Source organism: Chionomys nivalis, chromosome 10, assembly GCF_950005125.1.
Source record: "Chionomys nivalis chromosome 10, mChiNiv1.1, whole genome shotgun sequence".
NCBI lineage: Eukaryota > Metazoa > Chordata > Mammalia > Rodentia > Cricetidae > Chionomys > Chionomys nivalis.
Window position 1 is genome coordinate 40395018 of NC_080095.1, and position 27829 is coordinate 40422846.

The window sequence follows — 27829 nt, forward strand, 5'->3', positions numbered from 1 at the left end:
CTGTGTTCACCAAGTCTCCTTATCAGGAATTCACTGACCATCTTGTGAAAACCCACACCAGAGTCTCTGTTCAGAGGACCCAGGCTCCAGCTGTGGCCACCACATAAGGGTTTTTATACAAGGAAAATAAAAGTGAATTAAGTCTGTTAAAAAAAATTCAAAATAAAAATATAATCCAGTAGTAACTGGAAGACATCAACACATGATGTTATGAAAAGATGACTCTCCTAATCCCTTAGTCACGTTAAATTCTCTTAACTTCTTTTGTGAACAGTTTTCTATTCTGCTTCATTTTTCTTTAAGTGTTGTTCTCTTCCCTTTCTTTCCCCCACCACAGTGGACTCTGCTGCTCTATCTTCTTCCAGTTTATAGCCACATAAGTGTTCTTCCATTACTTTTCTTACCAATTCCTCTGTGGGCCGGGCAGTGGTGGTGCAGGCCTTTAATTCCAGCACTTGGGAGGAAGAGATAGGTGAATCTCTGTGAGTTCGAGGCCAGCCTGGTCTACAGAGCAAGTTCTAGGACAGGCACCAAAGCTACAGAGAAACCCTGTCTTGAAAAACAAACAAAAAATTCCACTGTGGAATACTTGATGCCAATTAAAGCCCATTCCCAAATCCTAGTTAAAAAGCCAAACAAGTAACAACCAAAACCCCAAGTGCAAAGAATCAATCAAACAAATACAATTAGCAATTATTAAAAGAAATTCCCTAATATCTATTCTGAGTAAGACAAGTCTAAGTATAAGGTTACTCAAATCATGCGTGTAAGCTGAAGAACAAGACTACAAACTACATCAGAAACCCCTTTATATTTTGTTATGATAAAGTTATAAGATTAGTGGCTGACAAGAACCCAATAGATGAAATAACCCGATTATATGAAAGCACTTAATACTGCTTCTCCTGGCATCTTCCTTGCAAAATTAATTAAAACTAGACAGGATATATGAGTCTCGTGAGTTGAAAACTGGCCTTAAGACTGCAAGGAGTGATTATACACTGCCTTAAATCACATTAAGCAAAGTGTCTGGAAGAATGTTCAGAGTATTAGATTGGTTATAATCTAGTATTTCCATTAGTGTTTGGGAAAGTAAAGAGTAAGTTAATTAATGTTGAGTACACATTAACTAGAAGATATCTGTGAAAACGAGTATTACCTACAGTAATAGAGGATTTTTAAAAGCGTGAAAGATATGGAAAAAACCTTTAAAAAGCTGAATTGTTTCCTTTCATTATAAATAATATAAAATGAATTTTCACCAAGTCCTATAGATATAGGATTATGTAAAGCAGATGGACAAAAACAGCAGCCACCCTAGGAGACCTAACGCCTCTTAATCAATAATTATAAATTACAGAAATTTAAAACTCACAGAAAGATGTGAGACCAAGTTTTTCTATGTAGCCTAGGTTGGTCTGTAATTCATGCTCTTCTTATGTCTGACTTTTAGAACTTTGTCACCACCACATCTGGTTTAGCTACCATTTCCTTCCTTCCTTCTTCTTCTTCTTTTTTTTTTTTTTTTTTTTTTTTGAGACAGGGTCTCATGTATCCCAGTCTGGCTTCAGTCTTGCTATATAGTGAAAGATGACTTTGAACTTCTGATCCATTTGCCTAGGAAACTAAACCCAGGCTTTTATCTATGCTAAGCAAGCACTACACCACCTGAGCTACATCTCTAGTCAAAACTGTGGTCTTATTCAAATACAGAGTGTTTATGGGATGCTCAGGGGAGGCTAGGGTCCTTCCAATCTCAAAGGATAAACTCTTGCACTAATCTGTCTAAGTCAATAATGGCCATCTCATTTCCCTGACAGGGAAAGATTTGGGTACAGGAATGTGACCAACATCATTCAATAGCACAAGAGGGGAATCCACCTTAAAGCTTCTCATATTTTCTCACTGATAAAAGAATTCAGAGGGAACAATATTTCTTCTTAGATACTACTGACAGTATATGATATAAAACCTGTATTGGCCATCTTGAAAATATGAGAGGTCAATCTAAGAAGGAAATGAACACACTGAAGGGGAACTAATACGGGTCTCCAATGCTGAGTTGCTGAAAACCAGTCTTGAAAATGAAGCATCTCTGGACCGCTTGTTAGGTGGAGCATCTCAGCCTCCAGTCCACAGCAGCTGGGGTTCTCTAATTTGCAGATATAAGCAAAGAGACTCTATTAGTTAGCTACAGCTACCAAAACAAACAACTAAGTGAGTGGATTAAATATGAGACTTCTATTTTTTTCATAGTTTTTGGCGTTAGACATCCAAGATCAAGAGGCATGATCAAGGGACGGGCAGGGTTGGTTTCTTCTGAGAGATGTGAAGAAAGCATCTGTTCTACGTCTCTCCCTGGCTTGTAGATTCCTTACACTGCCTTTGCTCTGTGGTCACTTCCCTTTTGTAAACCTTATGTTGGATTAGGTCTCACAAAAAAAAAAAAAAAAAAAAAAAAAAAAAAACTTGCTTTAATTTGATTACCTCTGTATTTCCAAATAAGGTCATAATCTGAGGTACCAGGTTGTGGTGGGGAACACAATTCTTTTCAAGAATCTGATGACAGCTATGAATACTCCACAAACACAAATGTGTAATTTAGGAAATTCATTAACTCTATAGATTAAACCATTCTTGAAATAACGTAATCAAGACTCTCTTGAGCACCACCCACACGGCCCCACTTAAATCAGTAACTTTAAGAAGCTATGCTATAAGCCTTTGATCTAAATGCTGTCCTGCCTGCAATATATGCTAGTGCAGTGGTGGAAGTCTATGGAGTAACCAACCACTATCTGATCTGACTCAGGGCCCACTCCAGGAGACGGAACCCAGACCCGACACTGCTGGGGTGACCACGAACCCCAGACCACATAGTCCAGGGACCTAGTATAAAACCAAATACAACTGTTATAAAGCAAATTAACAAACAAAAACATATAGCAATAAAATGACTCCTAATGACATTCTGCTATAAGCTTCCTGCAGCAGCAGCTGGGAACAAATACAGAGACACACAGCCAGACATTAGGCAGAGAATGAGAGACCTGAACACTCAGTCCTAAACAGATTGTCTCTACCAAATCCCTTCTCTCAGGGCGCAGGGAACTCTGCATAAGAAGTACTGGGAAGTGTGTCCTTTTCTTATATCTTATTGCTTCCAGTGTAGTGCTTTTATGGGATTCCAGACTGTGCAAAAGAATACTTACTTGTTTCATGTGTCTCTGCTTCTCTATTGGTTTCATGTGTCTTTCCTTGGGCTCTTTTCCTTCTGTTTGCTTGTTTTGTCCTATTCTGATGTATTAATTTTATTTTATCTTATATTTTATTATTAACCCTTAGAAGCTTGTTTGTTTTCTATTGAGACAGAAAGGGGGTGGATCTGGGAGGAGTGGGAAGGGGACTGCAAACAGGATAAATTATGTGGAGGAAAAACTTTTCTATAAAAGGGAAAAAAGAAGCAATGTTATACTGCAAATAATTTTTTGGTTATGACTACACAAAGCCAAGAAATACCTATTGAATGAGAGCTGTGTTAAAATTCCCAGAAAGCTTAAGAAAAAGATAATTACAAAGTAAAGGAACAGCATAGTGGTGCACCCCCTTAGTCTCAGCATTCTGGATATAGAGGCAAAGGCAGGAAGATCTCCGTGATTTGAGTCTAGCTTTCTCTACAAAGCAAGTTCCAGGCTAGCCAAGGCCATACAGGCTAGGCTCTCTCTTAAAAACAAACACAAACAAAAAGTCCCACAAAACAACAAAAACACATTCTGGCAAGTGATGTCCTTCCTTGATTACTAGAACTAAGGAGCTGTGTGTTTTTTTCTTTCATGGCAAAGACTCAAATGTAGGAGCTACAGTGAATTTATTTGAAGTAGAAGCCTCTTGCCTTTCCTGATGCCTAAGGAATTTAAATTTTATCTTCTAGACGGAATCCAAAGGGCAGAAGGAATTTTATGAACAACAATATGAAACATCTGGGATGAAGTTAGATGTTTTCACCACTGCCCATACCACTTAATCAATTAATATCTGCTAATAATGATGGTCAACTTAGCCTAAAATGCCAGTATTGAATATTCACATAAAGAAAAGTATTCAGGGCTGGAAACATGGCCTGGTGGGAAAAGGTGCTTGCCACCAAGTCTTACAATCTGAGTTCAATCCCTGGGACCTACAAGGTGGAAGAAGAGCTATTACTCCCAAAAGTTTTTTCTGACTTCTAACCACACCCACAAAATAAACAAATGAGTAATATATATATTTTTTCATTCTTGGGTTGGAAAGATGGTGCTGGGGCTCAGAGCGGTAGGTACTGCTTTTGCAGTAGACCCAAGATTCAGTTTCCAACATCCACATGGTGGCTTACAGCTAGTTGTCTGTGTCTGCAGTTTCAAGGATCTGGCATCACAGACTTCTGCACCCACAGGGCACATAGACATACACTCAGGCACACACACAGCCATGTTTAATAAATAGATAAATATAAAACCCAATCACACGAAAAAGAAAAGCACTTATGGCTTGGTTTTTATCATGTTAACAAAGGAGTAAGTATGATTTGTAACCAAATGATGCCAATTCTTTCTCTATGTTAATATGACTTTATCTGGCTTAAACTAGCAGGACAAAACAAATCAATAACCTTATCTAGAGGAAATAAAGCCAAGTAAAATTGCACCCAAAACATCAATGTTTATGTCAGTCTTCAGCCCTTTCTTGTTCAGCTGTACAGTCTCCAATCAACCCTGAAATACAAGTGATTGGGCTCTTCTGGGCCCACCAGTTAAAGGGAGGGGACATTTATCTACCGTCAATTCATGGGACAGTAATCTCCTTCCCACTGCTCTGATTACGAACAAGCAGGATGCTAGAGAAGGCCTCACCAGAAGCTTTAAAAATAAATAAATAAACGCAGCCCCTTCTGCTGCCAGAATACAGAAAAGATTGGCACTAATACAAGAGAAAGTGATGTGTCCAAACAAAAGCCAATCCAAAGGAAGAGCACACGCTAGCCTGGCATTGTTGATAGCTGGATAGCATACTTGTTAAAAATGTATATTTTAATTTTCTGTATTGCAAAAAGCCCCAATTTGCCCAGGGATCCAGCTAAGCTGCCATTTTCTACAACGACAGAGTCTAATCTTTATTTAATGGATTTAGCATCTATCTTTACTAGAGTGGTCTCTAAGGAAAAGGGGAGGGGAGAATGCAGGGGCAGAGAAGAGCCTATCTGGTCCCCCTCCCCCTTTCATCCATCCTGCACTCATGTTTGTGTTCAAAATTCAATTACCTCCTTATTGATACTTCACAGAGATATTTAAGCTGCAAACATGAAGCCCTGATTTCCCAAGGGGCCATGCCCCTCTCTATTTCACTGCTCTGCTTCCCCCAGGGTGAATTCCTGAGGCGTCCATATTAATAGGTAATCAGTCACAATTCATTTATTAAACAGCTAGCAAGGTTTATCAGCCTGCCCTGATTAGCCCGAAGAAACTGCTGAATTCCTAATTTATTTATGGAAATGTGAGTGTCTTTTTGAATTCCATTCAGGACTTGCGAGGTGTTTAGGTTTAGCATACAAACATCTAACAGGCAGCACAAGCAAGCAGGCTTTCCAGGAAAGAGACATTGCCTGACACCAGCAGGCAAAGAGCCAGTGACACACACTGTGGAGATTCTTCTGGTCCCCGGATTTGGGTCCCCATAATCCTTGGATTAGTGCTTATCTGATTGCTTTCTGTTTACATAAAAGAGTTAGAAATGCTGTCACTAGGCAGCTAGAACTATTCAGTGCAACAAAAATCAATCTCTGGGATGCTGCTTTTTGATTGGCAGAAAAGTGGCCCTTAATGGAGTAGAATTGAGGACCTCAGTGATTTAAAAGACAATAATTCTTAGCAGAGTTTAAACCAGGCTGGAATACAAACCAAAACCACTAACATAATACTCTTGACGCATTCATTTTAGAATAGTAACTAAACCAGATCCTGTTTTAATCTTACACCACTCTAGGCTACTACACTGACAAAATAGCTTTGCATATAATTTCCACAATTCTAATCAATTAACAATTCACCCAAAATTGCCCATTATGGATTAAAAGGCCAATACAGATTAAATAAAGCTCTTAGGAGTAACATTAAAATACATCCAAGATGTCCCCCACTAGGTGAAATTAGAGAAAAAAGTGTTTTAGGGAATGAGCCTAGCACCAAGACTCCTGCTTCCAGCAGAATTAGACCAACTTCTTATTAAAAATGATAAAAATGTCCACCATTAATATTTAAGTTCTCATCTGCCCTCCTCACATACCACAATGTGTACAGTGGAAGACAAACCATAACTCTGAGACACACATTCAGCTGACTTCCAGCTGAGGGACATTCTACAGCATCCCTCCAGCACCTCTAAAAAATCAAGTCTTCAAACACAAGGGAAACATGAGAAACTGTCTTGGCTAAGAAGAGCTAAGGAAGTTTGACTGCTAATAGGTAATTTGGTACCTTGGAATAGAAAAGTGACTTTAAGAATAAACTAAGAAAACCTAAATTTATGGACATCATCATTATTATTATTGTTGACAGGGTTTCTTCTCTGTGTAATCCTGGTTGTCCTAGAACTTATTCTATAGACCAGGCTGGACCAAATGCAGAGATCCACCTGTCTCTATCTGCAAGTGCTGGGATTTAAAGGTGTGTGCCACCACTGCCTGACTTAGTCATTAATTTTTTAAAATTTTTACTAATTATATATATGGTATTCCACATGCATGAATGCCTGCACGCCAGAAGAGGGCACCAGATCTCATTACAGATGGCTGTGAGCCTCCATGGGGTGGCTGGGAATTGAACTCAAGACCTCTGGACGAACAGCAAGTGTTCTTAACCTCTGAGCTATCTCTTCAGCCCTTAGTCGTTAATCTTTAAATTCAGAATTGTTTATTTATTATTGTATGTGTAGACACGTATGTGCCATAAAGGACACCTTTTGTGTAGGTGGTTCTCACCTTTTTTTTTTTTTTTTTTTTTTTAGTGTTTTGCCTGCATGCATGAGGGTATTGCGTACCCTGGAACTGGAGTTATAGTTTTGAACTGCTACGGGTACTGGGAAGTGAACCCGGGTCCTCAGGAAGAACAACCAGTCCTCTTAACCACTGCACCATCTCTCCAACCCCCCCTCAATTCCATTTTTTATGTGAGTTCCAGGGATTGAACTCAGTCATCATGCTAACACACCAAGGCTTAACCCAATGAGCCATTTCATCAACAAATGTGCCGCCTAATAGTAATAGGGGAAAATGGATATAGGTGATATAAGAACTCATTTTTACATATAAAACTATAATAAAATCAAATGTTTATTTTATTTTATTTTAGTTTTTATTTTTTTTTAAAGATTTATTTATTAAGCATACAATGTACTGCTGGCAAGAAAGGCACCAGATCTCATTACAGATGGTTGTGAGCCACCATGTGGTTGCTGGGAATTGAACTCCGGACCTCTGGAAGAGCAACCAGTGCTCTTACCCTCTGAGCCATCTCTCCAGCCCCCCAAATGTTTATTTTAAAAAAGTGAGTTTACAGACTAGCTCAAAGTAGCCAAAACATGAAAAATAATTTTATGTATTTACAGAACAAGGAAAAAATCACTTTCCACTAAAGATTATCTTTGAAATATTAAAAATAACACATTTATAAATTAAAAATCATAAACTTATTTTTGCCTAAAAAGAATAGCAAAAGTACACGAAGTTGCTAACATAATTACCTATCAATTTTGAATGTATTCTCCAAAAGGTATTATTAACATATAAATTACAGTAGGCAAAGAACAGAATTAAAAAGGCATGTGCACATTATATAGGAAGAAAGGGAAAGTTAAGTCAGCTCTAACATTAAAATATAATTAGAAGAGGTGTCTGTAAACAAAAAGATAGCACATGGCTAACACTCTACATTGTATATCCCTCTTTATTCCTCTCCTTAAGCTAAATCTTCTAGAAATTATTTGTCTGTGTGCTAAAGACAAAATACAGGCTTAAGTCAGAAGCATAAACTTCGTATCCTCTCAAATTAGTCATTGCAAGCATTAGGAGTCTATTAATAACACCCAAGTGAAACATATTTTTCCTTTAAGGCCCAACTTCTTCATTTACAATTACTACATATGGTCTTGGCTTCTAAGTACAACATATGGGAAAGTCAAGACTCAAGTGTGCCATGGGGGCCAGAAGATAAGTCAGCAGGTAGTTACCTACAACCAAGCCTGACAACCTGCATTAGATCCTTCAAGCTGTCCTCTGATCTCATTCTCTCTACACACATCCACGCGCGCGCGCACACACACACACACACATAATTTAAAAATCCCAAGTACATCATGGTAACCATGATGCTTTATATGCTAAAAGTAATGGCTGTGGAGTCAGATGGCTTAGACTTGATTCACGGCTCTTGAACTGGTCTAGACCTTCGTCCTCTGTAAAATGGGGTCAGCAGTCTTTAGACAGAAAACATGTGAGTTCACTTTCTGCAATGACTATTCGTACAGACGCAAATAATGAGGCTGCTAAAACCATGATACAAGTTTTCCACTATAGGAAAATTCCAGAAAACATCTGAATAGTATAAAAAAAAATTGTAGCATCCATCCACTCGTCCTGAAGACAACTCATCCTTTTCGCGCACATAAGGAATGCTGAGAAGTTATTATTCACCATCTGTATTGCACAGACAAGAAAAGGGAAATTGAGGTTACCAGTCACTATCAGTCACTAGCTGGTAGTGCAAAGTCAAGATGAGTATAATTCTTCTGGCTCCAAATTTTTAGTTTTTTAGGCATGTTTTTCTTTTGACTGGTAATTTTTTAAAAGATTTTTTTCTTTTGAGGACCTGGAGAGATGCCTTAGTGGCTAAGAGCACTTTCCGCTCTTGTTGAGGGCCCCACTGTCCATACGGCAGTTCACAACCATCTGTAACTACAGTTCCAGGGGCTCAAAAGCCTTCTGAGCTCTGTGGGTACCAGGCACATGTGTGGTACACATACACACATGCAGGCGAAACATGCATACACATAAAAATAGAAATATATTTAAAACAATTACTTGTTTCTATTTTGTGTGTAAGGGTTTGCCTGAAAGTATGTATGTGCATCACATGTGTGCCTGTTGGCCATGGCGGTCAGAAGAGGATGTCAGAACCCCTGAACTGTAGCTATGGCTGGTTGTGAGCCACCACGTGGTGCTGGGAACTGACCCAAGTTGTTCTTCCTACGCAAGAATAGTAAGAGCACTTAACTACTGAGCCATTTCTCTACCTCTCTAGCTGATAATTTTTGACATCTTTCTCATCTCACTTTAATCTAAGGCAAATTCCTTACAATGAAAGCTCCTAAATATCAGAGTTCTTAAATCTAATGCTTTCCTCCAGCACCATCATTTAAGGAAAAATTAACATAAAAGGAGAAACTATTCTAGTAACCTTAAATTTGTATTAAAATATATAGCAAGGTTAGAGAGATGCCTCCAGAGGACCCAGGTTTGATTCTTGGCACCCACAAGAAAGCTCATAATCATTTGCTACTCCAGTTTCAAGAGATCTGATCCCTTTTCTAGTCTTTGTGGGAACCAGGAATGCAAGTGACACACCTATGTACATGCATGCAAAATGCCCATATAAAGAAAATAAAAAATTTAAAAAATGGACAGCAAAACAGATCAACTTTATTTTTTCTTTTAATTTCTGTTCAACTGCACTCCTGTCAGAAAATGTCACCAACATCTTTGCCCAAAGCAGACAGTAATAATCTCAATCTTGGAATATAAATAGATATTCCTAAATATTAATGCTCCCTGAAGGAATTACCAGAGCAAACAAACTTCTTAAGGATAGTCTAGATTTTAAGTAGAAAACTGTATCTTCTAGTTGTTTTTGGACTTTAAATCTTGTTGGTAATATAGCAAATGAAAAACATTCTTGTCTACTTGTCCCACTTATGGGATCCTTTTAATTCCTAATGAAAAAGTTGCTAAGATTCACCTCCAAGTGCCTGCCTACCTTTTAACTAAAAACTCTAAAGGAAATGCTGCCATCTACTGAGTCATATTCATTATCATCCTTTCTTAAAGCCAACGATACTTCATTTTTTGATGCAATGTGAGCAAATTTTATTAGTAAGGATGTTTGTGTTAAAAAAAAAAACAAAAACAATGCCGGGAGGTTGTAGTGCACACCTTTAGTCCCAGAATTCGGAAGGCAGAGGCAGGCGGATCTCTGTGTGTTCAGGGCCAGCTTGGTCTACAAGAGCTAGTTCCAGGACAGGCTCCAAAGCTACAGAGAAACCCTGCCTCGAAAAACAAAACAAAACAAAACAAACAAACAAACAAAAAAACGAAAACAAAAACATAAAAAAACTAACAACAAGAAAAAAAACCCAACCACCAGTCAGGCTAGTTGACACACACCTTTAATCCCTGCACTTGGGAGGCAGGGACAGGCTCTCTATTAGTTCAAGGCCAACCTAGTCTACAAGGTGAGATCCAGGTCAGTCAAGATATAAAGTGAGACTCTATCTCAAAAGACAAAACAAAGAAACAAAAACCAAATAAAACCAAACCGAAACTTTAAGGGACAAAGACATTGTGTACAGTGATAGCTGCCAGTGACAAAAACACCCAGAAACCATTTCAATGATTCTCACTCCATTGGCTAAGTCTGGAGAGTGGGTTCCCTTCATCTTCAAGCTCTCTTCCTATCTGGCTAGAAAAACACTGCTGTTTAATACCCTTCTTTCACAAGCTTCAAAAACCAAACCCAGCTATAAGAGCTACATTTCAAGTTAAGGAAAAACTGGTTATTGGACTCCTGTCAATTTATTTCAATTTTTACTTCTTGTCTTTACAATGTTTTTAATTTTAGAAGTATAACACATAAACAGGAAACTGTTAAGTATAAGAAACTTTACAAAATCACATATTCATGAAACAAAGAAATATAAAATGACCACAGTTGCCCAGAAATCTCCCTGTTTGGGGGTCCTCCCAGCCATCACAATCCCAAGGCAACCCTTATTTTGACTTGACTGGGTAACTTAGGAACATGATATGAATGAAACCATAACTCATGTTCTTCTGTATCTGTGTGTCACTCAATGTTCCTATAATGGCTTGTCAACAGTTCATGTATTTTCATAGGTATATAATCTATTATATTCTTTTTAAATGCTTGTTATTTATTTAATGTGTATGTGTGTGAGAGTATATGTATGTGGACTTTGTGTATTCAGGAGCCCAGAAAGATCAGAAGAGGTCTCTGGATCTCTGAAAACTGAGTTGTAGTGGTTGTAAGCTGTATATGGGTGTTAGGAACCAAACCTGGGTCTCCTTCAAGTGCTCTCAACTGCTGAGCCACCTCTCAATCCTCTATTATATTCTTGCCAACAAATGATTACATTACTCAGGCTACTGTCAAGGCACTGAAGATTGTCACCAGCCAGCTCCCTAACCTTGTATGCATCTTTTGATATACAAATCTATGCCTTTCTATTTTTAGGATATCTAACTAGCATTAGAATCACTGAGTCACAGGGTGTATCTGAAAAGCCTTAGCAGACATTACCTACCAGTTTTCTGAAAAGGTTGCATGAATGTTCATATTTCTCAGCAAAGGCAAAGGGGGTGTGTTACAGAGGAAGGCCACTCCCACCTTCATCTCCCTTGCTGTTCTACTTTCCTGATGGATTAACATGCAGCATGAAGGTCTTACCAAATGCACAACATATTCAACTGTAACTTCAACTCTTCAGAACTGAGGGCAACATAACCTTTATTTATAAATTATGGGGCTTCCGGTGTTTTGTAACAGTAACCAAGCCTTACTAATTCAGGAACAGAATTTCAAACTGTAAATTGTTTGAAGTTAAAAGCATCTGAAGCAGTATGAAGCAGGCCGGAAGTGCTTAGGGAAAGAGCAGGGAGCATTTGAGATGACTACACCTTTCCAGACTCAGAGGCCCCACCTACATCTGGAGCCCAGGGATTACTAGAAGCCCAGTTTGAGGACGGAAAACCCTGTGTCAATACCTGGAGCTCCATTCCAACTCTCTCCAACACTCTCTTAACCCTAACCAGAACCTCTGGCTCCTAAAGAGATTGTGCTTTTTGTCTGTTTTACTTGTGCTTCTGGGGATGGAATTCAGGACTTTGCACATGCTAGACCAACTGAGACACACTCATGCCCGTGACTATCCTTTTGTGTTTTTCAGACAGCGTCTTTCACCTTGTAGCCCAGACTGGCCTGAAACTCCTGGCCCTAGTTTCCCACCATAGAACATTACCTGCTGGAATTACAGGTGACAGTCACCATACCACCTTAGCCTTAGGCTTTTTGAGACAGAGTCACATTATACAGTTTAGCCTGGCCACAAATGCATTATATAGCCCAGCCTGGCCTCAAACTAACAATCCTCCTGTTTCTACCTCCCTGGAGCTGTTTATGTGTGTGTAAAGTATCATATCTAGTGTAGATGACATGTACATCTACAAGTAAGTTATTTTAGTTAGAATTCAAGACATTTTTATACCCTTCCTTCTTAAATGATTATATGGAATGTGTTTGAAGTACTTTCTTAAAATCAAGAATATTACTAGAATTGAATGGAATTACTATAATTGGAACCTCTCCCCCAAGACTTCTCCTATTTGTAGTGACAAAGACCCTTGTCAATAACGTGAAAATACTGTGCCTAACCTCATTCACGTAGCGATCAGGCCTGGTGCAGTCTTATCTCATCATGATGTCTCAACTTAAGGGCAAAAAGGAGACAGCTGCCAGAATATTTTAATACCTATGAACTTAGAGAATTGCTTTATGTCAGTCTAATCATTCTGTAGAGTTATAAAAATATCTGCTACAAAGTGGTGCTATGGGTATATGTCCTTATATAGCTAGGGTAATAAAACATCGTGCAGTCCTGGGTCAAAGCCTGCCAAGCCACAACTGATATATATCAGGGATGCTGTGAATTTTTAATACTGTTCTTGCTAATCTTTTAAAAGGATTCTTGAATAGTTTTTAAAAAAATTAGCTGCAATAGCAGCTAACTGCTTCAGGGCTTTACCAATGAGCTGCGCACAATGAATATTTAAAACCAACATTGCATGTCATAGAGAAGTAAACATTTGACATGGAAAAGGCATTTTAAAAAGAGAAGAATATTTATTTTAAAAGAAGGGTCTGCCGGGCGGTGGTGGCGCACGCCTTTAATCCCAGCACTTGGGAGGCAGAGGCAAGCGGATCTCTGTGAGTTCGAGACCAGCCTGGTCTACAAGAGCTAGTTCCAGGACAGGCTCCAAAACCACAGAGAAACCCTGTCTCGAAAAACAAAAACAAAAACAAAAACAAAAAAAAAAAAAGAAGGGTCTTTGAGATTCCGATGAGTAATACATTCAAAACAGAAAGCGAAAATAACCAGTCATTGTCAAGGAACAGGTCATACTCACTAAGTTAGAGATACAAAACAGTGGTTGGTGACTTTCCACTCTCAGGCTTAATAGAACGAAGAGAGAGAGGCCTACGATCTGCCTCTCTGTTTAATTACTGGTTTGTATGTGTAAGAACAAACAAACAAGCAATGGGTTTTACTGAACTGCCAACAAGAGGAATAGTTATGAATGAAAAATAAATTGAGTTGGTCAATATAATAGCAACTGCTATATGGAATGGTATATGGAATGTCAGAATCTGACACTGGGGAGGGAACCAATTTACCACTGAAAAGTAACTGTTTTCTTTTATTTCACTTTCCCCATGGCCTACTCTATCTCTCACGCCTGCAAGCTATGCTAGTTAAGCACCTCACACTTAGCACACTGTCTTCAGTTTATAAATGCCTTGCTTCCCTAACAAGATCCTCAGTGCTTTGAGAGATGCTTATGTATTTGACATCCAAGGTCTAGCACACTGCTTTTCAAAACAGCCCATAATAAATATTCTACTTACTATCCTTATTATAATATACAAACTCTAAGAAATAGACGTTAACCCTTGGTAGGATCCCAAATATTAAAACAACAGCAGGGAAGATCAGGAGATAATTTCACATCCATCTTGAAAGCTACAAGGAAAAGGAGAAGTGAACGAGACTCATTCATGACTTGAAGAATAATAAAACCAGTATAAAGACCACACATTAAGATTCACCATCTTAATCGTTTTCAAATGTACAATTCACTGGGTATCATTAATATCAAATAACCAATCTCAAGAACTTTTTATCCTTCACAACTGAAACTCCGTAAGCAGTAACCAGTAACTTCTCATCCCCCTCTCCTGTCAGCTGGCAACCACTAGTCCGCATTTTGTACCTATGGGTTTGACTGTGTTAGGTACCTCATGTGAGTGGGAGTCATACGGGGTTTGTCTTCCCAGACTATTTTTTTCTCACTGAGTGTAATACCATCAAAGCTGCAGGTCAGACTGCAGTAACAGTCAACTGCATGCGGTCACTGCGCTCGCTATTTACCCATCTGCTGCTGGACATGCAGGTTACTTTCCTGTTTCTACTCCCACCCCATTCTCATGCATTGATTGCTATAGCCATAGCAGGAAAAAGAGAAGGAAAATTATGGGACCATGGGAAGAGAAATGAATACTTTATCCTGGAGCCTCTTACAAGCTAAGAGTACACTGCAACATAATTATATAGAATATTTCTGTCAAGAGTACTAAAATAGAGACAACATTCCTTTCATATTGTAAGAGTTCATTTAAGAATGTTTTAACAAGCTGGGCGGTGGTGGCGCACGCCTTTAATCCCAGCACTCCAGAGGCAGAGGCAGGCGGATCTCTGTGAGTTCGAGGCCAGCATGGTCTATAAGAGCTAGTTCCAAGACAGGCACCAAAGCTACAGAGAAGCCCTGTCTTGAAAAACAACAACAAAAAGTTTTAACAGAAATGAACCATACTTAAAGCCCAAGTGTGTATGATCTTTCTCCCTACCAAACTGTAAACTTACAATTTTCTAGAAATCTCATGAAAACCATTTACTGAAAGAACATGCAATGAGCCCTTGTGCAACCTTAGAGGATTCATGGTCTTAGCTTATCAAATTGTAACCCATTGCCAGGTGGTGGCAGCACACACTTTTAGTCTCAGCACTTGAAAGGCAGTGGCAGGTGAGTTTGAGGCCAACCTGGTCTACAGAGTGAGTTCCAGGACAGCCAGGGCTACCTGAGAAACCTGTCTTAAAAAACAAAAACTGAAACAAAAAAACTGAAAGCAAAACACCCCCAAAATTGCAACCCCACTGAAGACATCTCCAGAGACAGCCTATAATCTAATTTATCAAAAGTGTGTGTGTGTGTGTGTGTGTGTAGGGGTCCTAGCAGCCCTTTGAGATGTAACTTGAAAACTACCAAAAAGTATCTGTGCATACCTAGGACACTTACTGGCAACTCTTCTTTAAAAATCCACACCCATGCTCTTAAATGTGCCTTACTCCTCCTTGAGTACCTTACCTTTCTATTTTTAATAAACTTCAACTCTACTTCATTGACTCAACCTGAAATTCTTTAAAAGCCAAGGATTCAGTTTTACCTGAGTTGAGAACCCCTAAAAGTCTAAGAGAATTCTTTAGTCTGATGCAAGTTGACCTACAGTGCTCTGCCCCTGTGCCTCTGTCCTTGTCATTGCTGACGACAGCTTTGAAGTAAGCTGTGAAACTAGAAACTATGAGACCTCCAGTTTGTTCTTTTATAAGACTATTTAACCAGTCAGGGTGTGTTGTAATAGAATGTAACCCTAGAACTCACAAATTTCTGTAAAACCAGTTTCATTCTTAAAATTAGAGGACAGACAAAAAATAAAAACAGAAACACCAATGAGACAGATAGCTCAGGGGGTAAAAGCCCTTGCTGTGTCAAGTCTAACGACTTGAGTTCAATCCCTGGAAGCCACATAATGGAAAGAATAGTCTTTAGTCCCTGACCTCCACAAGCATACCGTATCTCTCTTCACACACACATACATAAATGCAAAAAAAAAAAAAAAAAAAAAAAAAGGACAAGGCTAGTTTCCTCGTGTAAGATACTTTATAGAGTTTTGCCAGGCGGTGGTGGCGCACGCCTTTAATCACAGCACTTGGAGGCAGAGGCAGGCGGATCTCTGTGAGTTCGAGACCAGCCTGGTCTACAAGAGCTAGTTCCAGGACAGGCTCCAAAACCACAGAGAAACCCTGTCTTGAAAAACCAAAAAAAAAAAAAAAAAAAAAAAAAAAAATTATGTTCAGGGTTATCACAGACTTTGGAAATCATTTGTGGAAAGCAACAAGTCAATTCTCTAATTTGTCCCAAAAGTTCCAGGTGCCCATCTTAAAGGGAGAGTTTGTGAGCCTTACATTTAATGAAGAATTGTTGGTTATACATTTGTCAAAGAATATTTCTCAGATGTGAGACAATTCTTTTTGCTTTGTTCTTCCTAGAAGAACAGAATAAGTTGAGAGCAATGCTACAGTACTGACCCCCTGCAGTGAAAAAAAGATTTTAAAAAAGTAAATAAAAAATATTCATTGTAAGTGATTTCCTAAGGTAAGCCAAATACATCTGCTGAAGTGCAGTTATTAGATTTTTTTCAGAGTAGACAGAGCAATTTAATAATTAAAAGACACAAAACAGTGCACAGAATCAAATGGGTTCTGCTAAACCAGAGCAAGTTGAGAATTACATTTTACCTATTTTAAATGCTCCTTCAAGTTGCTAGCTCCAGGGAATGAACACTTGTATGATCTGGTTCACTCCCATTCTTCATCAAAAGAACTCAGCTCTGAATTCTGTCTCTAGACATAATTAATAGATTCACAACTTCCTGTTAGTGTAGGAAAACTCTGATCCTAACTTAATCAGAAAGCTTACTTCAGGGCCAGAGGGTAGCAAAGGTCACAGAGGTGCAAGAGCCAGTAAATTTTCCTATGAAGAATAAGATATGGGGACTGGAGAGATGGCTCAGAGGAGAAGAGCACTGGCTGCTCTTCCAGAAGTCTTGAGTTCAATTCCCAGCAACCACATGGTGGCTCACAACCATCTATAATGAGATCTGGTGCCTTCTTCTGGTGTGCAGGCATATGTGCAGGTAGTACACTGTATATACAATAAATAAATCTTTCTAAAAAAAGAAAAAGACATTAAGTATGTTAAGCTTTGCAGGCCATATTCATTTTTTGTTTTATAACATTCTCTGTCTCACATGTCCCCCAGCCCCTTACAAAAATGTAAAAGCCATTCTTAACTCATATAAAAAAAAATTAGTTGTAGACCAGTTTGCTAAGCTTCAGTTAAAAGTGATGCTGTCCAATACAGTGGCTGACCAGTTAGTTACATATCACTACTGAGCATCTACTAGTGTGGCTGAGGGATTTTATTTTATTTTATTTATTTATTTTTTGGTTTTTTGAGACAGGGTTTCTCTGTAGCTTTGGAGCCTGTCCTGGAACTAGCGCTTGTAGACCAGGCTGGTCTCGAACTCACAGAGATCCGCCTGCCTCTGCCTCCCAAGTACTGGGATTAAAGGCGTGCGCCACCACCGCCCAGCGGCTGAGGGATTTTAAACTTTATTTAATTAATTACTTTGAACAGACATATGTGGCTGGTGGTGACTATTCTGAACAACAGCACAGGTTTGGAAGACCTCCAACACCCAGAAGAGCCTCAGAAATCTCTATACCTGTTACTCATGAGTTGACTGAAGGCTTAGACAAGAATAAATAGTAATTATTATTATTAAGCTAAGGGATATACACTATTCAAATGCTTAACATATCAAGGATGGGAAAAACAATCAGTCCCGTTTAGACAAAACAGAACTTTGTGGTGTTGAGAATGGGTTTAAAAAGCTTTTAGTTTAAAAGGATGTGAACTTTTGTACTCTTCAACTTGTAAATGGATTCTGCTACTGAAGTCAGATGCAGCTAAAATTAGGTTTGTTAGACCAAGAAAACAACTGATTTCTCCTATCACTGATGTGAAGGATTCCCAGGAAATTGTTTTGCTTCGATTTATTCATTACACCACCACTCCCTGCAAGACCCTTAAAGCTCATGAGACACAACTGAACTTTGTTAGTCAAGCTGTTAGGAGCCCAACTCCTCATTTCCATGTGTTAACAATTCCCCGAGTTCATTGATGTCCCTAAAAACTTGATTCATGGGACTTCTGAAGCAGAAAGTAAAGGGAGAAAACCACTGATTGAATTTTAAAGGATGTCTCTAGTAGATGCCTTGGATTACAGTCAAAGTTGTTTCTCCTATCTGGTACTGAACTCTTTTCATCTACCAAAGAAAACATCAGTGAGGAACATTAAGAGTCGACAAATAGGGCTGGAGAGATGGCTCAGTGGTTAAGAGCATTGCCTGCTCTTCCAAAGGTCCTGAGTTCAATTCCCGGCAACCACATGGTGGCTCACAACCATCTGTAATGAGGTCTGGTGCCCTCTTCTGGCCTGCAGACATACATGGAGACAGATTATTGTATACATAATAAATAAATAAATATTTAAAAAAAAAAAAAAGAGTCGACAAATACCTCGCTGATGACACACGACAAGATTCTTGCTAACCCTCTAAAAGCATTTCCTACTTTAAAACAAGCTTAAATAGTCCTGCTGAAAGCAAAATCACTGAGACATCAGAGTTTGAACCAGAGCCCACATCATGAATGCGACCAAACGTGACAATAAGTATTCACTTATGATGTCAAGCCAAATTACCTAGCCAAAGTCTTCAACTGGTATATCAGCACAGTGCAGTTCTATGCAGCAACTAAGAACACACCAGAACAAAGCTATCTGAGATACAGTGTAGGTGAAAAGTCACGTGTACATAAATTATGATCTTATAGCTGTGTAACAACAAATAAACCTAAGTATAGAACATGTCTGTAAGTGTTGATAGAGAAACTGGTAGCAGTAATCCGTGACCTATGAAAAATTCAGTACAGGAGTTTTTCTTTTGACTTTATATTCTTCCATGCTATCTAAATTTTCTCATATGATGAGCTTATATTACTTAGATAAGTTTATGATATTCCCTTTAGAGCCCACAGAGATCTCCAAAGTGGTTCCTTCAAAAGGAGTAAGTGGCTCCTCTTTGTTGTTGCAGTGTCCATAATTTAAATAAAAAGTCAAAGTTATTCTTTTTGTACTTGAAATCATTACAGCATTCTAAAGACTGCCTTTGTTCAAGAATTTCCATAGCAGACAGGAGACACAACAGTACCGTGAAACCGGAGGGAGGGAGAGCACACTTTAAATAGGACTTGGTAGGACAAGACAATCCACAAGTGCCAACCAGTTCCAGGGCTGGGAAGGTCTCAGGAGAGCCATCACATTTCAATTACCATCACTAACATTACTTATTATGTGGCCTGCTCCAGTCCCCCAGGAAGGCAGCTTGTGATGATAATACCCAGTCTCTGCTTGTAAAACAATTCATTAGGCAAAGCAGAACAGCTGGGGCAGCCACGTGCGAGCTCTCAAAGAACCGCCCCACTGGGATCTCTGGCCCCGATTTCCCTTTTCATGAGGGACAGCTACCACCCCTCTGACAGCTGTAGAGTTCTCCAGGGACACTTCAGGTTTAATCAGTACTTCCTGCACTGCAGAGGGCCATTTGATTTCTAACATAAACTAATAGCACTCCCTCTTTCAGCAGGTTACACTGGACATCAGATAAGAGGCTTTAAGGCATTTTTATCTTGTTCTAAAGCTCAAGAGTTAATGAGGCAGCAAAAGATATCGTCATCGAGTCCCGGTGTAGCTATATTATCCAATAAACAGACTCTCTCCAAGACAGGTTTAATATGGGTCGAGGAGGTGAAGACAGCTGGTTTACTATTGATCCTATTGAGAGGGTGAGAACCACTCACCGTAAGCAGGACAAAATCGTGCACAGTGTGCAGCCAGCAGAATGCTGCTAAGAGGCAAGGAGTTGCCTTTAGAAACCAGGAGGAAGATGCTGTTTCCCCCACTGTCAGCAACATAAACTCATTTGGGATTTTAAACTAAGTTTTTTATTTTATTTCATTTTTTTAAAAATATTTCTCAGTGAAGCTACCTACTTTTATGTGTTTGGCTGAAAACTATTCTTGCTAGCTTTATTGCCAATTAAAAAGTCTATTATAAAATAGCTTTATATTACAATATAAAATAGTATTATAGTAAATGTTATATATTATGTAATATGTTTTAAAAACCATGATAGCATTTTAAAGTGTACCATTTACAAATCACATTTTATTGTTAAATGGTGAAGTCTGCCTCTAACTTTTAAATTTCACACAGAGCTTCTACAATCATTTAATCAATCATTCAATAAAACTAAAAGTCCATTGTAAGCAAGGCTATGTATGTCTAACGCAATAAATATAAAATCTAGCCCCTGGTTCACTAATCCTTGCTAGTTGTGTAAACAAGACATTACTAACCCCTTCTCCCTGATATCTCAGAATCTCCTTTGGCAAATACTTCTTTTACACAGTAGAAATATCTATCATAGGCTTTCCCCCAGCAATTTAAAGTATTGAATATTTCTGGAATAGCTGATTGCTCCCCAGAAACTAAAGAGTTGTTTTGTTTTGTTTTTGTGTATGTGGTGTGTGTGTGTTTACTTTCATTGAAAAAATTAGCAAAACTAAACAACAACAAGAAACCTAAAAAAATTCCTTGAAAAGGCATATGGGGGGGGACTACACAGCCAGGGACAGGACACATAAGCACAGTGTACGATGTTTGCCTAAGGCACAAGTGGGGGAGGGGTACTGGACATATACTCACTCATTTACAGAATTCCAGAGTACCAAACAAAGCAAATATGCTAAATAAAAATTTTAAATTAAATTATGTTGGCTGTATTTCCCAATACCATCTCTCCTCCTCCTCCATTCATTTAACCCTAGATTTTTGCCCAGCCAAACCATGACCCAGATTGTATTATTTTATAGTCACAGCAGCTGACTCAGTCTGTGGGACTTCCAAGAGGGCAAATGAAAGAGTCAACTACGTGGGATTCCTGTTTTGCTCTCTTTCAGATGTGATAGCTAGAGTCCCTTTAAGATAAAGCCACACACTAAGAAAGTACAGCAGAAAAGATAAAAACCTTGGTTTTTTAATGACACCATGAAGCTCAACAACCTGCCTTGGTTTATCGTCTTCCAGTCTTCCCTCTTGTTTAAAAACAAAACAAGACAAAGTAACACACAAGAAATTTAGGTTGTCTACGATTTGAGATTGTACAATACTCCAGGCAAAGAAAACTGAAGTTTTATACCTCATCTCTTGGCTCCATCCTAAATTGTATTTTGTTAGTAACAAGGGCTTATAAGTCTGATATTCTTTGGCTCTTTTGAGTCAATTTTTTTTTTTCAAAATGCTTAACTATTTTTTCCCAGATCCCAATGGCCCCTTCCTGAGCAGCTTCCTTGCCATCTCTGAGGCCCATCATCGCACCCCTCAGTGTTTTCTGGGGGCTGCTATCAGGTTTTAGGGAACAATTTTCCATGTGGTCATTTACGCTTTCACAGTCTGGCTCCTCGTTGCTTTTCTCGACACACTTTCTAGTCCTTCCCTGTCTGAAGTACACTCACTCCACCTACATGAAAATGCCATCAGTACTACTTCAAGTCTCGTCTCTCTCTCAGGAGTTGTTCCTGACTTCTTTACCTCCCTGTTTCCTCCTTTGGAACCTGCAAAACACATTCTCAGAAAGAGAGCATGGGTATAAGATAACCAGGGTGTGAGAGAGGCCAGGGGAAACAGAGCTAGAAGGTCAAGCTAAAGATTTTTGTTGTTTCTAAGAACAGAGAACCACCCGGGGCTATGCAAAAGGAATGGGGTCACCTGACGATTTGTGTTTCAGAAATATTCTAACTGTAGAATGTGGCAGATATTGGAGAAAAGATCAATTCTATAGCTAATTTGGCTGGAAGAAGGAAAGAATATCCAAAATAAAGAGACCATGGTAAAACTTGTTGTCAAGGAACAAGTTGAAACTCAATATTCTGGAGGAAAATGATGGTTACTAGGGTAAATATATGTTTGTTGTAGGGAAAAAACAGCAGAGTGTTAAGAAAGCTGGTGTTCTGAATTTAGTGCTAATGTTTTATCAAGATGAAATGGCATTATGCAATGGATAGTGGGTTTAACAGGAGAAAACTGACGTTACACAACCCCTAAGATACTCCCACACCTAGATGAAGAGCTTCAGGAAATAACCACCACTGAGGGTGGGAGAATCAGTCTCCCCCAGGGGTGAGCCCCTAAATGGTTATTCAATACCAAGTGATCAGCCCTAAAAACATCCATAAAAACAACAATGAACGTACTCAGCAGGTTGTTTTTACATGCACAACAATAAAGAAACACACAAAACAATAATAAAGAAAGAGGCCATGAACCTGAGAGGGAGGAGGATGTAAAGGGTTTGAGGGAGGGGGAATGATATAATTATATTTTAATCAAATTTTTTAAATGGAAAAAACATCCAAGATTTTTAGGATCAATCAAAAAGTCAACGCGGAAAGATAACTTTTCTGAGATACGATGACTGTGAAGATCCATTTTTTAATATTTTTAGAACCATGCTTATTTTTTATATTTAAGGGTAAAATGTCATGGTGTTTAAAATTTATTTCCAAATGGTTGAGGAGGGGGAGAATACACTGGCATGTGCATAGAGGTGTTTCACTAGGTGTTTATGTTTTCTTATAACATAACTGAAGGAAAATAGATCTTAATAGCATTTCTTCAGGGCTTCTCTCTTGACTTATTTGTGATAATGACATTAACTCATTTATTTGATAATTGAAAATTTTTTTTTTCAAAATCCCAAAACTCAGGAGGCAGAGGCAGGCGGATCTCTGTGAGTTCGAGACCAGATCAGCCTGGTCTACAGAGCTAGTTCCAGGACAGGCTCCAAAGCCACAGAGAAACCCTGTCTCGAAAAACCAAAAAAAAAAAAAAAAAAAAAAAAATTTCAAGACAGGGTTTCTCAGTAGCTATGGAGCCAGTACTGGAACTCGGTCTATAGACCAAGCTGGCCTTGTGCTGGGATTAAAGGCATGCGCCACCACCTCCCAGTAAAAATAATTTTTTAAATTGCTCTTTAAATCCAAGAATTCTAGGATCTTAAAAAAACACCAGCCAGGTGGTAGTAGCCCATGCCTGGTAGAGGCAGAGGCAAATCTTGGAGTTGGAGGTCAGTTTAGTCTATAGAGCAAGTTCCAGGACAGTCAGGGCTACACAGAGAAACCCTGTCTTGAAAACCCAACCAACCAACCAACCAACCAAACAAACAAACAAACAAAACGCATGAAGATTCACTCAAGAACTATCTCTTTCTACAAGTAGTCTGTAGATCAATACCATAGCTGTAGCTTTAGTGTCAAGCCTGGCTACTCTTGGATGCTATTCTCCACCTGACTGAGGAGGCTGCCTGTCCACTCCCAAGCTGGAGACACATGACTGAACACTTCTTAACATCTGTACTTGTTACTCAATACAAGGCTAAGGGAAGAGCCCATTCAGAACAGAAGCACTCACACTAGCACTGAAATACCTTAAAGTGTGTTGTCTTTTAAAAGACACCTTCTTCAGCTCATGAGTCCGTATCTAATTAAGTCCCTGTTTTCCTGAATTTGACAGCTGACGGCAGCAAAGAGCAGACAACTTCCTCTGCTTCCCTGTATAGCTATCTACTTTCCTAACATCAAACCGTTTTATGGTAAGAAATTTTCTTACTAATAACAAGCTTCTTAACCTAACGCAATTGCAAAGCCTATTTCCATCAGACATATCTAGAAATCGCATCTTCTTTTGATTTGATCAGATATATAGGTGAAACTAACTTGGTCCTATCCTCTGTACTTAGACTGCATAAAGGCTGACAAAAGAAAACAGACAGTTTGTATCTAAATGGATATCAACCACAGATGTTCACTAAGGAAAACAGTTTAAGTTCATAAAATGAGATGTGGGTAGCAACAAGTTAAATGAATAGCGAAGAAACTGTTTAGTTATTTTTAGATTACTGTGTTACACAGGATATAGTAGCCCTACAGTAACTTTTCCAAACTCTAGAATTGGGGGACAGTGTAATCTCACAGTTTATATCATGAGGAAAGTGCTGACGTGACAGGAAAGAAAAGGGTTAAAAACTAAGAGGGGGGTCTCCTGTTCTACAGCAGGTAAAGACAGACTAAAGACAGGGGCCCATTGATGATTTAGAAGAAACCCCTCACTAAGGCCAAAGCAGAGGTGAAAATCAAAACTTTCAGATAATTTTTTGGAAACGGAGTCTTACTTTATTTATAGTTCAAGCTGACCTGGCATCTGCTTCATAGCCCAAGCTGGCCTTGAACTCATGCTCTCCTGGGTACTGGGATTATAGCTGTGAGCCACCTAGCCCCCAGATGATTTCAAATCCCATTTAGGCATTTAAAAAGCATATTTTTCATCATGGTTTCTGGGAAGAACTCAATTCTGTATCTCCATGAATTTTCCCACTCCCATCCACTGGTAGATGACTGTGATCAGCTGTGGTCAAAAACAGAATACAAGCAGAACGAAGAACTCAGAGGTGTGGAGAAATCAGCCTCCCATTCCATGTGGACTTGTGGCTGACTAGAAGGTGAGACTCACCACACATCTGCTTGTACTTCCACTCACTGGCTGTGTAAAGTACCTCACAGAAGGCTCAGTGTATGCACGGAGTTCTACCTTGAGGGTCTGCTTAAATATCAAGTCTATTGGAAGAAAACATTTGGTCTGTGTTTCCACCTATTAAAACGAAAGTTCTCTTAATTTTCAGTTTCTTTCCCAACTGTGATTAAAAAAAGAAAACATTAAAGAAATTCTAAAACTCACCCTCAACACCCAGCCTTTAAGAGACAGTCTCATCATGCAGCCTTAGTTTGTCTGGAATTTGCTATTTAGACCAGGCTAGCTCTAAAACGCAGAGATCTGCCCACCTCTGCCTCCGAAGAGCTTGAATCGAAGGTGTGTATCATCACACCCTGCCAAACTCTAAAAATGCCTCCTTAAAGGCAGGTGTATTGAGAAATTTTCTCTAAGCCTGACGGGCAAACCGCTTTAAGCAACTGGGGAAGAGTTGAGAAGACATGGCAGAGACAGTCTTCATCTTACTTTTAGCTAGAAATGAATGATCTGAAAAGGAAACTGCACCTTAGAGGCTAAGAAGAGGAAAATGGGGACAGGGAAGCTTCCTTATCAACAGTGATAGGAAAGGAAGGTGTTGTATAAAATTAAGTTAGAAAGGCTTCTTCACATTTAATGTGAAATTCATACCGATCTAAGAAATTGTGTCTTCATTAAGGGAATGAACATTACTTGTCCATGTTCCATTTTCAGCACAGCCTTATCCTAGGGAGTCATTTGACTACAACAAGCAAGCAAATGAGAGGCCAAGGTCCAGCATCAATTCCTATCCAAGCATCCCCACCTAATCTAGCAAGCTAATGCAAATCAAACAAACACTTCAGTGCTGCTGGTAGTGAAGCCTGTACCTTTCCCAGGAGAGGCCTGTAAAACAGGACAGTCACTGACAGCAGTACAATTACTGACACAGATACAGACTTTATGGACATGTTTATCTCCGCTGTAAATCCACACTCTCTCTCCACTCCGATTCACGAGTCATAAAGAAATTGCAGATAATGAAAAAGTTGGGGAAATTTACAGCATGTCGGAAACCTCAGACAGCCAGAAGAAATTAAAGAGCTGACTAGGGATAAATCACACAGGTACAATTAAAACTTCCCATATACCTCTTCATTTCCAAACTGAGGCACAATCCAATGGAGCTGATGAAAAGTTGAGGTCATGACTCCTCAAGCTGCAATCATTTCTTAACTAACTGCATGTTAAAAATTAGCTAATTCATAGGTCATGCGTAAACACAGATTTCTTGCTGCTCTTCTGATTTCCTCTTCTCTCCACTAGAAGCACCCACAGAGCAATTCTGTCTGTAAACAGGCCAAATTGCAAGAAGCAATAAATGGAAAGGTGATGTCCCCTCTCCTACTGCCATCTCTGTAGGTACAGGACATCTTTTACCACCATGACCATGGACTGAGCATTAAAATGAGAAAGTGGAGCTACAATGAGTGAATAAAATTGGAGGTTTCTTCTTCCTCAATAAATAATCACTCTGAAGTTTTCATTTTATCTCTTTTCAACACTCCAAAGGGGATTTTAAAGGACTGTTATGTTAGATACTAGAATAAGAATCACTTTTGGTGATACTTGTTTTTCAACAGTGGATGAGTTAATGGTTCAGTTATACAACCATCTTTGCACATGCTGATTGATATGCAACTCTTATTTCAATAGTAAATCAAAAAATGTCCAAAGAAGTAATGCCTATTCCTTCAACAATGAGGCTTAAAGAGACCCCTACCACTGAAGACCACAAGAGCTGACATTGTGGTCCTGTTATTCTCAAAGGCCTTTTATAAAATCCTGAATGAGGGGAAAAGGAGAATTCTATCACACGTACTTTCTCTTCACCTTCCCCAACTTACTTACATGCAACAGTGGCCTTTAAAAACACTAGGATCTCTCTTAAAAGCAGAAATAAGAACATAAATTTTTGCCAGCTAACTTCTATATAACCAAACAAAAACAAGACTGTCAATGAGGTCAGATGCAAGTCAATACTAAGCACTATGCATCTGTACAGGACAAAGCTCCCAGCCAAATTAGCTCTAATATGATTTAAAATTATGAGCTCTATCAATAAAGGCTTTTTCAAAAAAGATTTGGAGGATGCAATCGACATGGCTTCGATTTTGTTCTAATGTGACCCCCTGATGATTTCAAGTTCATTTTACACTTCAGAGAACCCAAATGTCATTTTCATTTTATATATTAAGATTTTATTCTCTAGAGTAAAAATAGTTCTAAGAAACTGTTACTAGTTTCAACCCACACAATCATTACCAGAAAAACTTAGGTCCTATCTAGTAGATGGACCCTAATTCTATTTATTCAGTAAGTACAAGGCATGATCTCTGAGCTGTTCTGCTTTTAATGAAAAGTACCTTAAGCTTCTAAGTGTCATAAGCATCAATCAGTATCTAGGATCAACAGCAACTGTTAAATAGAAGCAGTTTTATTTACAAGCTCCAAGAAGCAAATCATATTTTATCAAATGAGTATTAGAGTGAAGCCAAGAAACATAAGCTCTGTTCCTCTGCTGACAGGGAAGGCTCCCCAGAATCAGAATCAGAAGAGCTGGAGTCTAATCCTAGATTTACAGGTAACTACTTGAGTCTGGGCAAATCAGTTAAACCTCCTTATTGATTTGCTTGCTTATTTAGAAATAGGCTCTCATGTATCCCCAAGTTGACTTCAAATTCACTGTGTAACATAGGAAGATCTCGAACTTCTGATCCTCCTAACTCTACCCCAAAGTGCTGGGACTACAAGCATTGTCCCAGCACCATTGGTTTACCATTTGTGCAAGGGATCAAATTCAGGGCTTTGTGCACACTGGGCAAGCACTCTTACCACAGCTGCACCCCCAGCCGCTATGTCTACAAATTTTAAATGTACATTTAATTTGATCTAAGAAAGGATGATTGCTGCAGCATGATTTATATTAGTGAGATGCTAAAAATGGCCTAAATGGGCACTGAAACAATCACTGCAATAAACTGCTATTCTGGAGTCTTTTCACAGCACCTCGCATCAAGAAAACATGTTAGAGAGCTGCGGACATATGAAAACCATATATATCTGCATGATAGCATGTATGAGTGAGT

The 27829-nt window shown here is 38.9% G+C and overlaps 1 protein-coding gene across 6 annotated transcripts in view; it reads right to left on the reverse strand.

Moving 5' to 3' along the window:
* Lin52 (lin-52 DREAM MuvB core complex component) overlaps window positions 1-27829 on the reverse strand; it is a 79651-nt gene that overhangs the window by 25303 nt on the left and 26519 nt on the right. Inside the window, exon 7 of one of the 6 annotated variants that reach the window (XM_057782710.1) lies at window positions 2094-2152. The exons of the other annotated variants lie outside the window; for them this stretch is intronic. Coding sequence (XP_057638693.1) covers window positions 2151-2152 — 2 coding nt within the window. The 3' untranslated portion in view covers window positions 2094-2150. Of the gene's footprint in view, window positions 1-2093; window positions 2153-27829 lie in introns of those variants that run through there. 6 annotated transcript variants of the gene reach the window in all.